The sequence below is a fragment of the Cryptomeria japonica genome, chromosome 10 (assembly GCF_030272615.1).
Source record: "Cryptomeria japonica chromosome 10, Sugi_1.0, whole genome shotgun sequence".
Taxonomy (NCBI): Eukaryota; Viridiplantae; Streptophyta; class Pinopsida; order Cupressales; family Cupressaceae; genus Cryptomeria; species Cryptomeria japonica.
This window is the reverse complement of record NC_081414.1, coordinates 778,999,184-779,012,181: the sequence shown is the minus strand read 5'-3', so window position 1 is coordinate 779,012,181 and position 12,998 is coordinate 778,999,184. Positions and strand designations below refer to the sequence as shown.

General features: G+C 36.6%; 1 protein-coding gene across 1 annotated transcript; it reads left to right on the top strand.

Moving 5' to 3' along the window:
* The first annotated feature begins 3,681 nt into the window (after window positions 1–3,681).
* On the top strand, window positions 3,682–12,277 carry LOC131057567 (G-type lectin S-receptor-like serine/threonine-protein kinase At2g19130). The gene is made up of 6 exons (XM_059212812.1): window positions 3,682–5,993; window positions 8,884–8,959; window positions 10,987–11,167; window positions 11,288–11,604; window positions 11,968–12,162; window positions 12,260–12,277. Exons 1-6 carry the CDS (start codon window positions 3,682–3,684, stop codon window positions 12,275–12,277), a joined length of 3,099 nt encoding a protein of 1,032 aa, XP_059068795.1.
* The last annotated feature ends 721 nt before the right edge of the window (window positions 12,278–12,998 follow it).

The window sequence follows — 12,998 nt, the reverse complement described above, 5'->3', positions numbered from 1 at the left end:
AAAATTTGGCAGCATAACCCCTGTAAAATGAACTCCTCTCTATTTCAACTCCTCTAGCAATTCTTGCATTTATAGAGCTTACAATGCAAAAATGCAAGTCTCCCAAAAGTGTCCACATTCAATGTATCTACAAATGTAGATAAAAACTTCCTTTAGCATAACTCTTGCATAAATAATATTTAATACAAATATTATTTATTCCATAAGCATAAATCATCTAAGATGAGATAAACAAGCCTTTTTCTAATTCAAAACTTTCCATTTTACTCCAAGCCTATCCGAGTGGAAGCTTTGGTCCTGCTGAAAATCTTTCCAAAATGGTACACGAGAAAAAAGGAAACAAAACTACATAGCCACTGGTCGCAAGAGCGGAGATTTGAAGAGCTCCAAAGAAAATTTCTTCTCAAAGTTCCTTCCTTCTGCCAAGTGTCACAATTTTGCTTCCTCCTCAAAGCTTGTTGTACCCAACATGTCATAGGGCCCTGCAATTAAGCTTTGCACTTTGGAAACATAATATATTCCATTAAATAAATAAAATCAGCCCACAAGACCAATAAATTAATTAATTAATTTCTTTGAGACTCCTAAAGTTGAAGCACCTTAACCCAACATATCAAGCACCCCATCCCAGGAGTAAGTTCATGGTTAAGTTCAACCCATGGAATCTAAACGCTATGTTTCTTTTCAGCTGTGAATTATGCGAGGAATTTATAAAACTGATTTTGGGAGAAGATTTTATGAGTATGGATAACATTAACATATTAGTCTATGATGTGGGGTTTCACTTTCTTCCCAATTACATTAACATATGGGAAATTCATGACCTACATTTCTTGATTCATGAGAAATCTATTAACAAATATGTTATCTATCATGAGAGTCTGCAACTCGCTGTAGCTAAGTTCATTCCTATTTTGGGCTCCTACATGGTGAGTGATATTTTCTCAGTCAAGCTGGTCCAGACCTCCGCAATTTATAAGTGCATTTTCCAAGAATTATCTGGTGGCCTCCAGAAGGATTGTTCTTTATCCCTCAAAAATGCGATATCTAATGATGAAGAAGTATTTTCCAAATCTCTACTATTTATTCAACCTTGAAAGTGTTGTTGAAGCATTCTCCTCCAAAGCCCATCAACTTGGACCTGAACAAATCAAAGATTTCATTTGTTTGCAGTGAGTTCATTAGCAAAGTTAACACCGACTCTTCTAATTTTAGCAATCTAACTTAACCCCTCTCTCGAGTGCGGGCTTATGTGGATGGCTGGAATGAAGTTGGAAAGGATGATGATAGTAATGATGAGGAATATCAGGGAGCTTCGCTCTAAGATTCACTCTTTTCTACCTACAATTTTTATCTTTTGGTTATATTTCCCTTGTTGCTTGCCTATTTCTCTACTGCACCCTTCTCTTTTTGGATGACTTTTTAGCTAGTTAGATCAATGGTGTGCTAACAAGCATGAATTTATGCCTCTCGAAGCTTTCTATTTGGTTTCTTCATGAGCTTTAGGCATGGTTCTATGTTGGTATTTTCTTCAGCGACTATGTTTATCTCTAGAATGCTCTACTTCTTTAGGGTACTGATGAACGGTCTTGTTCGGGCATACACATTTGCATCAAGTTTGGTGCAATATTCCCTGGTTTTTCCTATAATTGTTAGCCCTTGGTTCTTCCCTAGTCCTTATGAAGCCTCTTTTTGTATATATATACAAAATTTGGTATACTATATGAATATGTTTTCTTAATATTTTTTTCAGAATTTTAATTATATATTTTTAATATGTTTTTTATTAAAAAATATTAATTTAATTTTAAATATATAATTTTTTTAATAACCTTTATTTTAAAAATTAATTTTAGAAACTTATTTTAAATTTAATTCTTATTTTTTATATTTTAATTTTTTAATTCTTTGAATAAGATTATTTTCATGAATTTTAATATTTCATAAGAAATAAGTGCTTGCATGATCTAGTCTAGGATGAGTAGTTCTATAGAAACTAGGATAGCAATACTCATAATGCAGTCATATAACATAAAATACTATTAAATTAGAGTTTAAGATCATGTAGTTGTGATAAGCATAATTTATTTTAAAGAGTTGGATTGTGAATTCTTCATAATTAAGCTGAGTTTTTAGAAAGTTCTCCTTTTTTTTTAAATTTTTTAAACTTAGCGTAATGAGATTCAAATGATGGGTGTTGCTAATAGTTTTTGACCTCCATGTGAAATTACTTCTCCCCTTTCTCAATTTACCCTTATAAATTAATCCAAACCCACCTGAACCTATTATAGAAAATTCTTTGTATAGCAGATCTTTATAGGAAAACTGAGTTGGAACTCCAAATGTATATATAAGGAGTGTGTGGGCATAAGGAGGGTGTGAAGGGCAAGTGATTCTCCTAACAAAATTACCTATATAGTTTTCTTATTCAACATAACATTTAACCTCTTTCTAATTTTCATTATTATATAATTTTTAAATCATTTTATTTTTTTATTTTTTACTGATATTTTAAAAAGCTTTTTATATGATATTTTGGAGGGAAAATAAATTCCTTTTATACATTTTCATCATTGCAAAGAGTATAAAGACAAAGGTACTCTATTCATGAGAGCACTAAGCTTCCCTAAATTTTGGAGCTTAAATTTTTAAGTTGAACTCCAATATAAAATTCATAGAACCAATAGCTTTAAAATATTCCTAAAAAATTTGATCAACTCCAACTCTTTTTTTTAGGAAGCCCCCATCCATGGGGGCAACGTTTGTGTAGGGCGCATTTTAGACCCTGACAAGACCACATAGACATTGCCAGTACATACATCATATAGGATGCACTTTTGACTGTGATTATTAATTAATTAAAATTTAGAATATGATGCCTTTTTTAGGTACTTAATAATCATGGTCAAAGATGCTTCTTATATGTTGCATAAACGTTTCCCTAAATACATATATACAAAAAACTTAATTTACATGAAGTCATCATTACTAATTAAAAATAAATCTATAAATCTTATATGCATCTTTGACTGTTTACATGGAGTCAAAGATGCATCCTATATTGTAAAGGAGTCATTATTACTTTCTTTTTCATTCATATGTTCTTTTTAATTAAAAATGATGACTCCATGTAAATTAAGTCTTTTGTAATGTGTACTTAAGAAAATGTCTATGCAACATATAGAAAACATCTTTAACCATGATTATTAATTATTAAAAAATATTTATTCTAAGAAATCTACACACTGTAACTGTAACTGCACGTGGGCCGCCCCTTCGTTTGAATTCCATCGTACAAAAGACTTAATTTACATGGAGTCATGAATAATCAGATTGAACGAACGCGTGAATGGAGAAAGAAAGTCAAATTTCTAAATGGAAATTCTTTATGGACCATCTACGCGCTCCTTCGAAGCAATTGTTAAGAAAAATACAAACTAGAAGTGCACGTGGCCCGCCGCCTCGTTTGAATTCACTCGCACACATTTAAAGACTTGATTTAGATGACAAATTAGGTCGAAAGAACGCGTGAATAGGAAAGAAGTAAAATTTCTAAATTCATTTACGGCACTACGTGGGCCCTGTCGTTCATTTACGGCACTACCAGAAACTGTTTATGGACCATTTACGCACAACTGGGAAGCAATTGTTAAGAAAAATACGAACGCTATGGTTACTGAAATGGCGACGAAGTATTTGTTCCTAGCAATTACTATGATTATTGCAGCGCATTATTGCACTTCAATAGAAGTGGATGAAGGAGATACGCTTCTACTGGGAGCTTCGCTCACTGGAAATCAGACCTTAATTTCACAAAATGGGACTTTTGCACTGGGATTTTTCAGGCCAAAAGGAACAAATAATTGGTATATTGGCATTTGGTATGCCCCAGTCTCTCAGAAGGCCATAGTTTGGGTTGCTAACAGAGAAAATCCTGTCAGAAACATGCCCGGCGTTCTGAAATTTTCGAGAGACGGTCATCTCAGATTGTTTGATAAAAAAGGCCGTTCAGTTTGGTCGACTGATGCTAGCCAGAAAGGATCACGAGCTGTGATAACGGACTCTGGTAATTTCATTATGCTGAGCGTCCAGGATAAAACTCGGATTGTTTGGGAGAGTTTCGGGCATCCAGGAAATACATGGTTGCCTGGCATGAAGTTATGGAAAGGCATGAAGCTAACTTCCTGGAAGAGTTCTGTGGATCCTGCAGTTGGGCTATTCTCTTTAGAAATGGACAAGTCTCCAGGAAAGACGGCCACCATGATGTTGTTTAACAACACCGTTCAATATTGGTCCAGTGGGGAATGTGTTGGACAGAATGCTTTTACTAAGGTTCCCGAATTGGAAGGTCAGAAAAAAGTTCAATCGTCATGTGTGAGGGTTTCTCCTTCAAGAATATACATTAATTTTAGCATAAACCCGATAGATCATACCCTCACGGGGCGGTTCCTGTTAAATGAGAACGGCGAAGTTGAACTGTACTTCTGGATGGATGATGGCAGCTGGAGTCTGAGGTGGTCGACATACCGAGGTCAGTGCAGCGACTATGAAATCTGCGGGGCGTATGGACTGTGCAGTGCTAATGATGTGTGTAGTTGTGTCCAGGGCTTCACACCCAAGAACGGCTCTCAAGGTTGGTGGTCAAACGGGTGTGCTCGGCGAAGACCCCTGCATTGCTCTGTCGCAGAGGGTACAACCGACGGCTTCTTTGAAGCCAAGAACCAATACTTGTCCGGGAAAGAAGCTGTCTTGTACAACAAATTGGGAACACAGCAAGGCTGCCTGACTGCTTGTCGCAAGAATTGCTCCTGCACAGCCTTTGCCTTTGCTGTTTCTGATCCACAAGTCTGTAGATTGTGGTTTGGAGATTTATTTGGAATGCGCGTTTCGTCCGAGGGCCAATCCGTCTTCGTTAGACTGGCTGCTTCTGAGTTGCCACAGGTGACATCAAAGCAAAACAACAAATCGCCTACACTCACAATTTTACTTTCTGCCGCGGCATCCCTTTTTGCTATTTCGGCTCTCCTGTCGGCCGCATTTATTCTGTGGAAACGTCGAAAATTGAGGAAGAAAAACGTTGAAGAGCAGGTGCCAATGTCGCTCAAAAAGTTCACTTACAAGGAGTTGCGAATTGCAACGGAGAATTTCAAGCATAAGTTGGGTAGCGGAGCTTTCGGCTCTGTGTTCAAAGGAACTCTAGCAGACAACACGCCTGTTGCTGTTAAAAGATTGGAGGGTTCCACGCAAGCAGAAAAACAATTCCGTGCCGAAATAATTACCACTGGCAGAATACAGCATATGAATTTGGTTAGGTTGTGGGGATTCTGCGTAGAGCATTCACAAAGGTTACTGGTATATGCCTACATGTCCAACGGCTCTTTAAACTCTTTCCTCTTCTCTAAGTCGGAAGACGCAGAGAAGGTGTTAGACTGGAAGACCCGGTTTGGGATTGCACTGGGAACTGCACGAGGATTACTTTATCTGCATGAGGAATGCAGGGATCGCATCATTCACTGCGATATTAAGCCCGAAAACATTCTCCTGGATGCTGACTTCAGCCCAAAGGTGGGAGATTTTGGGCTAGCGAAGCTCGTAGGTAGAGAATTCAGCCGCGTATTGACGACCACAAGAGGAACTCGTGGGTACTTGGCTCCGGAGTGGATCTCCGGCCTTCCTATTACTCCCAAGGCGGATGTATTTAGTTTTGGCATGACGTTATTGGAAATTATATCCGGCCGAAGAAATCTGAATTTCAAGGCTGAGGAAAGTAGAATCTACTTTCCTTCCTGGGCTTCATATCAGATTCGAAAGGGAAACTTTATAGGCATTGTGGATGCAAGGATAGCGAGTGAGGCAAATATTGAAGAGGTGAGAAGAGCCGCTGTCGTGGCTGTGCTATGCATTCAAGATGATGAGACTGAGAGGCCGAGCATGAGTGAAGTGGTGAAGATATTGGAAGGCACGATGGAGGCTCCCGTACCACAAATTCCGAGGTTTTTACAGGTCCTACTAGATCAGGTAGAGGACATCGATAGCTGCTGTAAACATCATACTATATCAAGTGGTTTGGTACCCGGAAAATAGTAGCTGGTTTAAAGGGAAAGGTTTATGGTAGATATCTATAGGAGGAACTTAATTGCATGTTTCCTAATTTGGAGGAGCCTCATTTTCATGCTGGATTACAGTATAAATGAATGTTAAGAAATATATGCAAGTTTCTCGTTTCAATTTTGTTCAATGTTTTTATTGAGTATGTGAATTTATAAAATATTTCTTTCTGGTTTTGTTTATGAATATGAGTTAGAGACAAATAAATTATAAACAAAGGAAGGAAGAAGTTCTTAGAATTTTTTTGTTATGAAAATTTAAGTAAAGTTTTTGTGTTGAAGGGTTAAATATCACTAATCAGCTTCATTATAATTTGCATAAGCTGATTTATTAAGAAAATGAGCAATTTTTAGATTCTTTATAATTTAAAAATATTAAATAATTCTATGAAAAAATGTATAAAAAATTCTTAGGTTATTAATAAGTGGTAAATTATTAACAAGTTAATTTATAATGATGTTACCTTGCACTCTAGATCTTGTCATGGGAAGAAACCTTTACTCCTTTACAAATAATATACATAAGCTTTTTTTTCTTAATTACAAGTATTATCGATTCCAACCCTCCTTTAAACTTGATTTGAAAGTCCTTGCATATTATTATCTTGTGGTCATACCAAACTTCTGATCAGAAGGGCTAATCTCCTAGTTACTTTAAGGCACGTATCCATTCTAGTCAAGGAGTAACATCATCATAATTATCTTAATGCAAGTTTGGTGGCAAGTGCATCCATTCTAGTCAAGGAATAACATCATCATAATTATTTTATTGTGACTTCGGTCTTAAGTGCTGTCATGTCTAGTCATGAATCCAACCGCCGCAGAAAAAAGTTGATCTTTTGTCATGTTCAAGGTGTGGGCATGACAAAGCCTTATCCAATTCACATGCTATCTTTTCCCAATGGTGCCAATTTGTGCACGAAATTGCTTCTCTGATCGTTTAAATCCCTTTGCAAGGGCATTTCCACCCTCCACTTCAAATGAAATGCAAATATGTGCTGCAATAAAAGTAGTAACTGTTAGGATCAAATTCTCAATCTCCATATCAATAACCACAGCGTTTGGGTTTCTCCTTAGAATTTTTTTAGATAATTTGTAGATTGTCGTATGTTTTATGGTTCATATTCAAGTGTAAATACTAAACAAACAGGCTATGCAATGAAAGAAGATGGCCGAAGTGATGTCATCATCCTACGGAGAGAATTCAGAACCTTGACTAGTTTCAGCCGATTATTTCAAAAATCTATACTATGCAATCAAATACCTAACAAATTCTAGAATGGCATAGGGTCCATTTCAATCCTTCCAATATTTTCAAAGGCAGTAGGTTTTACATTCCTGCAGCAGTGAAGTGTTTTTTTCTACATAAAAATATCCCAGTAGAAATCATCTGCCTTGTACGTTCAACAACCATCATACAATGTAAGATCGGTCCCATTTCAGGTACTTCATACAATTAATTAATGATGTTTTTTCAGTCATCTTAGAGAAAAATCTTAGTTTGTGGTGATAAAAGGCCGGTGGGGCAATGTTCCTTCGATTGACAATAATTCACCAAGTTGAACAAAGAATGGTGAAATTTTTTGTTGGATATTGGAAGTTCTCATCGCAAATGATTCATATAGTCAATGTGAGTGCTAACCAAATGGCAGACAATCAAAGGGATTAGATGCGGAAGATAATGATTTAAAAATATCCATGTACTCTGAAAGTGGACATGCACGACTAATGGGCATTTTGAAAGACAACGCATTAATCATGCAATGAAAGTCACCGCAGCGCTTTTTTGTTTTTCTTGTCTAATTAAACAAAGGTGAAAATAACAGTGAAATGTATACAAGATGGTTGTACTCCACTACGACATCGTGAAAACCCCAATCGAAGCATTTTTTCCAGACTTGGGACGCAACACTTTGACCTGGGCCGGCTTAACCGGCACACTCAAAGCGTTGGCTGCTTAGGTGTGCTCAGGTGGGCCCAGCGATAACCCTTCCAATCTCCGTTCGCCGTTAACGGTGGCCGTTTGGTGGAAGCGCGCAAGTTGAAATTTTAAACCTGATTCTACTTCCCGCCCACGCGCGCATGACTTAAAATTACTGCACTGCAAAAGGATATTGGAGTTTTGTTAGATGGTGCTCTCCCTCGACCGCCTTTCATCCCCGTTATCGTGCAGCGGAATCACTAGTTTGTTGCTCTCCCGGCTCTCATCCATAACATGCCTTCCAGAGGAGAAAGAATAACAAACTGCTGAGTCTGTTAGGCATATTCGAGCAGAGGAGAAGTGTGCTCTGGTAGACATCTATGCAAAATGTGGAAGCCCTGACGAGGGACGCGAATTGTTTGACAGAAATCTTCAAAGAATTGTGTTCTCATGGGTGTCCTTGACATTGCAGGATATCTACAAAGTGGATTTGTTGAAAAGTTTCTAAAAAATTTCAAGAAAATGCGATTTGCAGGCGTAAATCTAGACTCTTCAACCTTTGCCAACATCCTCAAGCATTGGAAGAGGCGAAAATGCGATTTGCAGGTGCAAATCTAGATTCCTCAACCTTTGCCAACATCCTCAAGCATTGTAAGAGGCTACGCACACCCATCACACGATAAAACTTAGAGCGATTTTGTCAGATCTTATAGCTTCAACTGCACAGTTAGGCATGTATGCAAAATGTGGAAGCATACAGAATACACGTGAACTGTTTGACAGCATGTGTCAATGAAATGTGTTCTTATGGAACGCAAAAAGCTTCAGAAACTTTCATCCAAATGCAATTGGCAGGTCTTCCATGACTGTAGAAGGTATTGAGATGGCCGGATCGACTCCGAGGCCATTTGGTCGTCCCAGCTTGTATCAGGTTCACACTAGAACATATCTGACCATGTCATAATCTCTGGGTATGCCTTGGCCCACAAAAATGTATGACCTGAAATGATTATAATATTCCAATTACAACTTCACAACTTCCTTTGAATGCATGCAAAATTGATATAAATGTAATAATTTCCTTTGAGAAAAATGTAAAATTTATGTCTTGTCAAATGTTGAGAAATTAGGTATAAAGATTCTCCAAATCTATGGCAACTCAAAGTTGATAATCAAGTGGAAATCATAATGTGTGGCAAAGAACTTTTGAATGAAAGCATATAAGGATCGCATATCAAATCTATTAAAATTCTTTTATGCACCAAAAACATAGTATAAAATAGATAGGAATGCCTTAATTGGCTCACAAATTTACTCAATGAGATATTTGCTTAAAAAATAAGTATGCCATCAAGCTAATAATTAGACTTATAGATCCAAACAATGAATCTCACTAGATGGTGTTTTAAAATATGCAAAGATTACTTAATTCGTTCAACTATCTAATGTTAATATAGACTACTTAATTTGTGTGGCAAAGAGTATCCTAGGCTATACAAGCAATCTTGCATCACCCTAAAATTTCTTCCTTCACTTATTTTCTAAATCTTTGTATATTTTCATTTACTTTTTGATCATTAGTCAGTTAAATGTTGCAAATCTAACTACATTTCATTACACTTGTCGATCTCACATTTTAGTTGAGCAACATGTGTCCTGCATTGATCAAACAATATCATGTTCTATTTTTGAAACTTTAATCACTAGAAAGGTATATATAAATTTCTAACCTATTGGTAGGCATAATATTATAAAAAATAATTGTATTCTTCAAGAATTTGTCAACTTTTTGAATATTTTGTCAACAAAGTACAAGGTACAATAAACCTAGAAGAATTTACCATATGAAATAAATTGAGATTCATTGATCCATCTTCACCAAATTCATTCTCAAAGATTCTTTCACACATTTGGCTAACTACACATTTGATAACCCATCAATCTTTGCACATGATGTTGTGATTGCTCAATATCATTCATAAGACTAGATGATACTATATAAAAATTACTTGTGCGACCATTTGAAAGAAGTAAAATTAAATATTTGAGCAAAGATTCAAGTTTGAGCACTGTATTATAATCTCATTTGAATTATTTAATCTGCATATTTATAATTAAATAGCTAAATTTGAGAATCTTAGAAGCCCACTATGGAAAATTATAACTCACTCATGATTGAGAATTAATAAAGTTTATAATATTACTACATCAATTACGCATGAACTTACCAATTTTGTTATTTCAAAGATGATATATCTTGTTTAGTACTCAAGTTGGGTTTTCAACTTGGTGCTAGTGAAAAAAAAATGGAGCAAGATTCTAGAGATCTAAATAGAGCCTCTTTAAAATAACTACTCTACCCTCTATGGATGTAGTCTATGAACTAATTAGTTTTTAATCCTAAACAAATTTTAAAGTATCAACAAAATACTAGTTGTGAGCACACTGGAGACCAAAAGATATACTAGATCCCAAAGGCAAGAAGGGTTAGTTGATTTAGTTTTTGAAGAATTGCAAAATCTAAACTCCTTCCCTTCCTTTACACCTCAAAGAAGGGCAAGAAGTAGGCCCCCAAGATCTCCTTCCGTTCCTTCCCAATCTTCTATTTGCCATTCTTTGACTTTACATGGTGTTGTCTTTCCCTCTGTGATTAATCCTACCCCTCTGAATATTATCCTTCCCATGGCTACAAATAATCCCTGGGGTCCAGCAATAGGACCACTTGCCCTCGGAACAAATTTGAATTCCTTACCTAAAGGTTCTAGAGAACATTTACCTAAGTTTAATGGTGATGGGAAAATTATAGTTGATGAGCATTTTAATGCTTTTAATGTTGCATGTGGCGTGTTGGCGGTCTAGCATGAAGATGTAGCAATAAGGTTGTTCATTCAAACATTGACTGGAATAGTAGCTGACTGGTTCTATCATTTTCCAAATGGTGTAATAACAAATTGGCAGGACTTGAAAACTAGGTTTGAGGATAGGTTTAAAGTGGCAGAAGATGACCATTCTCTTTTAGCCCAATTAGCTCAACTGAAAAAGGAAATACCTAAGTCCATGAGAGACTTTGTGGCAAGGTTTGACAAGATTGTTCATAAGATTCCGATTAATCGAAGATCTTCTGATGATAATTTGAAATGTTTCTTCATTAATGCAATGCCTATAGAAATAAGTTTCTTTATTCGTAGGTAGAGAGTCTAGGATTTAGCTACTACCAAAACCACTGCAGTAGAATTAGAAGATGATCTGATCAATGTAGGCAAATGGAGGAGAGAAGTTCAAGCTGCTAACTCTCAGCCATCAACTTCCATACCTTCCTCTGATCCCGTAATCCAAAGATTGGTTAATGATGTGATCACTCTCAAGAGACAACTCCCCAATGCTAATACATCATACCCTCAACCTTATCAAGATATTCCAAGATGGCCTAATAATCAGCCTGCCAGAATAGGGAATAAAGCTTTACAATTGCCCCCAACTCAGCAAAGACTAGCCATTGAAGCACCGCCTCCTAGGAGAAATATGTGCGTCTTTCACTTAATAGATGACCATGATGGTAACCCTTGTCCAGAAATGGTGAGACATGCACAAATGCTTAGCACAGGAGAAGTTCTAAATGAGCCTAGCTCGATAGAGGAAATTCATGGACAACCTGGCGACTCTGGAATACACTTCCTTGAATATGAATCTGAATCAGATAGAGGAGGTGATATATTGGTAACCCTTGAAGATCCCTCTTGTGTTGTTTTCACTAGAAACTAGCATCAATTTAAAAATACAAGCACTCCATCATCCTATGAAAATTCAACCAAGGGTAAGGAACCTATGAACCGAAATTCAGAAGCAGGTTCAAAGGTTCAAGAGGTTCAAATATTGAAGCGACCTGAGTCTGATATCCCTTTTGATATTGTTGAGTTTTGCAAAACATCAAAAATACAGATCTCTCCTGCTGAATACCTCAGATTGAATCCCAAAGAGCTGGAAAAGTTGATTAAATATGTGCAGAGGGAGAACTCACAGTTGCAGCCTTCCGATTTATTATTGACAAACTTTGAGTCTTTACCATTCAATGTTGAAGCTCAGTTAACAGGACAAATGAATACTTTTACATCAAAAGTGTCAGTTAATGAATCTGTAGGACCGTCACATATGCTTGACTAGAAACTCGAGCCTTTCTATGTCTCCTTATTTATCAATGGTTATAAACTTAATAACTGTATTATTGATTCAGGAGCTTCAGATAATATAATGCCTTCCACAGTGGCCAAACCATTAGGTCTCACACTTACTAAAACCTTTGGCAAATGCTTCTCAATGGATTCTAAACAAATTCCTTTACTTGGTCATATTAAAGACGCTCAAGTTGCTTTAGCAGTTCATCCCAATAAAGAGTAAAGCTCACAATATTGGTTGTTGATATTCCAGCAAGTTATGGAATGTTGTTGAGTAGAACTATTTGTAAAGACCTAGGTGGCGAGATTAAAATGGATTGGTCTGAGGCAACGATTCCTATTGGAAAACAGAGGATTACTCTCATGCCAGAACCAAAATCCAAATTTACAGTGTTTCCTTCAAATGATCCAAAATCACAAATATTGTATCAGGAATGTGAATTTGGTAACTATTTGCTTTTCTCTGATGACATTAAAAATATGTCAGAAGATGTGGTTGATCACATTGTAGGGTTGTGGACAATGGAATTTGACGGAAGTTGTGCATCTGCTGGATCTGGCGCTGGAGTGGTACTTATTTCTCCACAAGGTGTCACTGATACACAAGGTGAGAAAGTTCAAACTAGAAGATTTAAAGAACCACTATTTGGCCCCTCAATAGTTCGAGTCACCCATTCCAGAAGTAAGAAGAAAGGTGCAGAAATTTTAGGAAAAGAAACTATCATAATTCTTGATAGTGAAGAGGTGCAAGTGATTATGGGTGAACTGGAAGCAAACATCCCTGCAGCTCAAGATGCA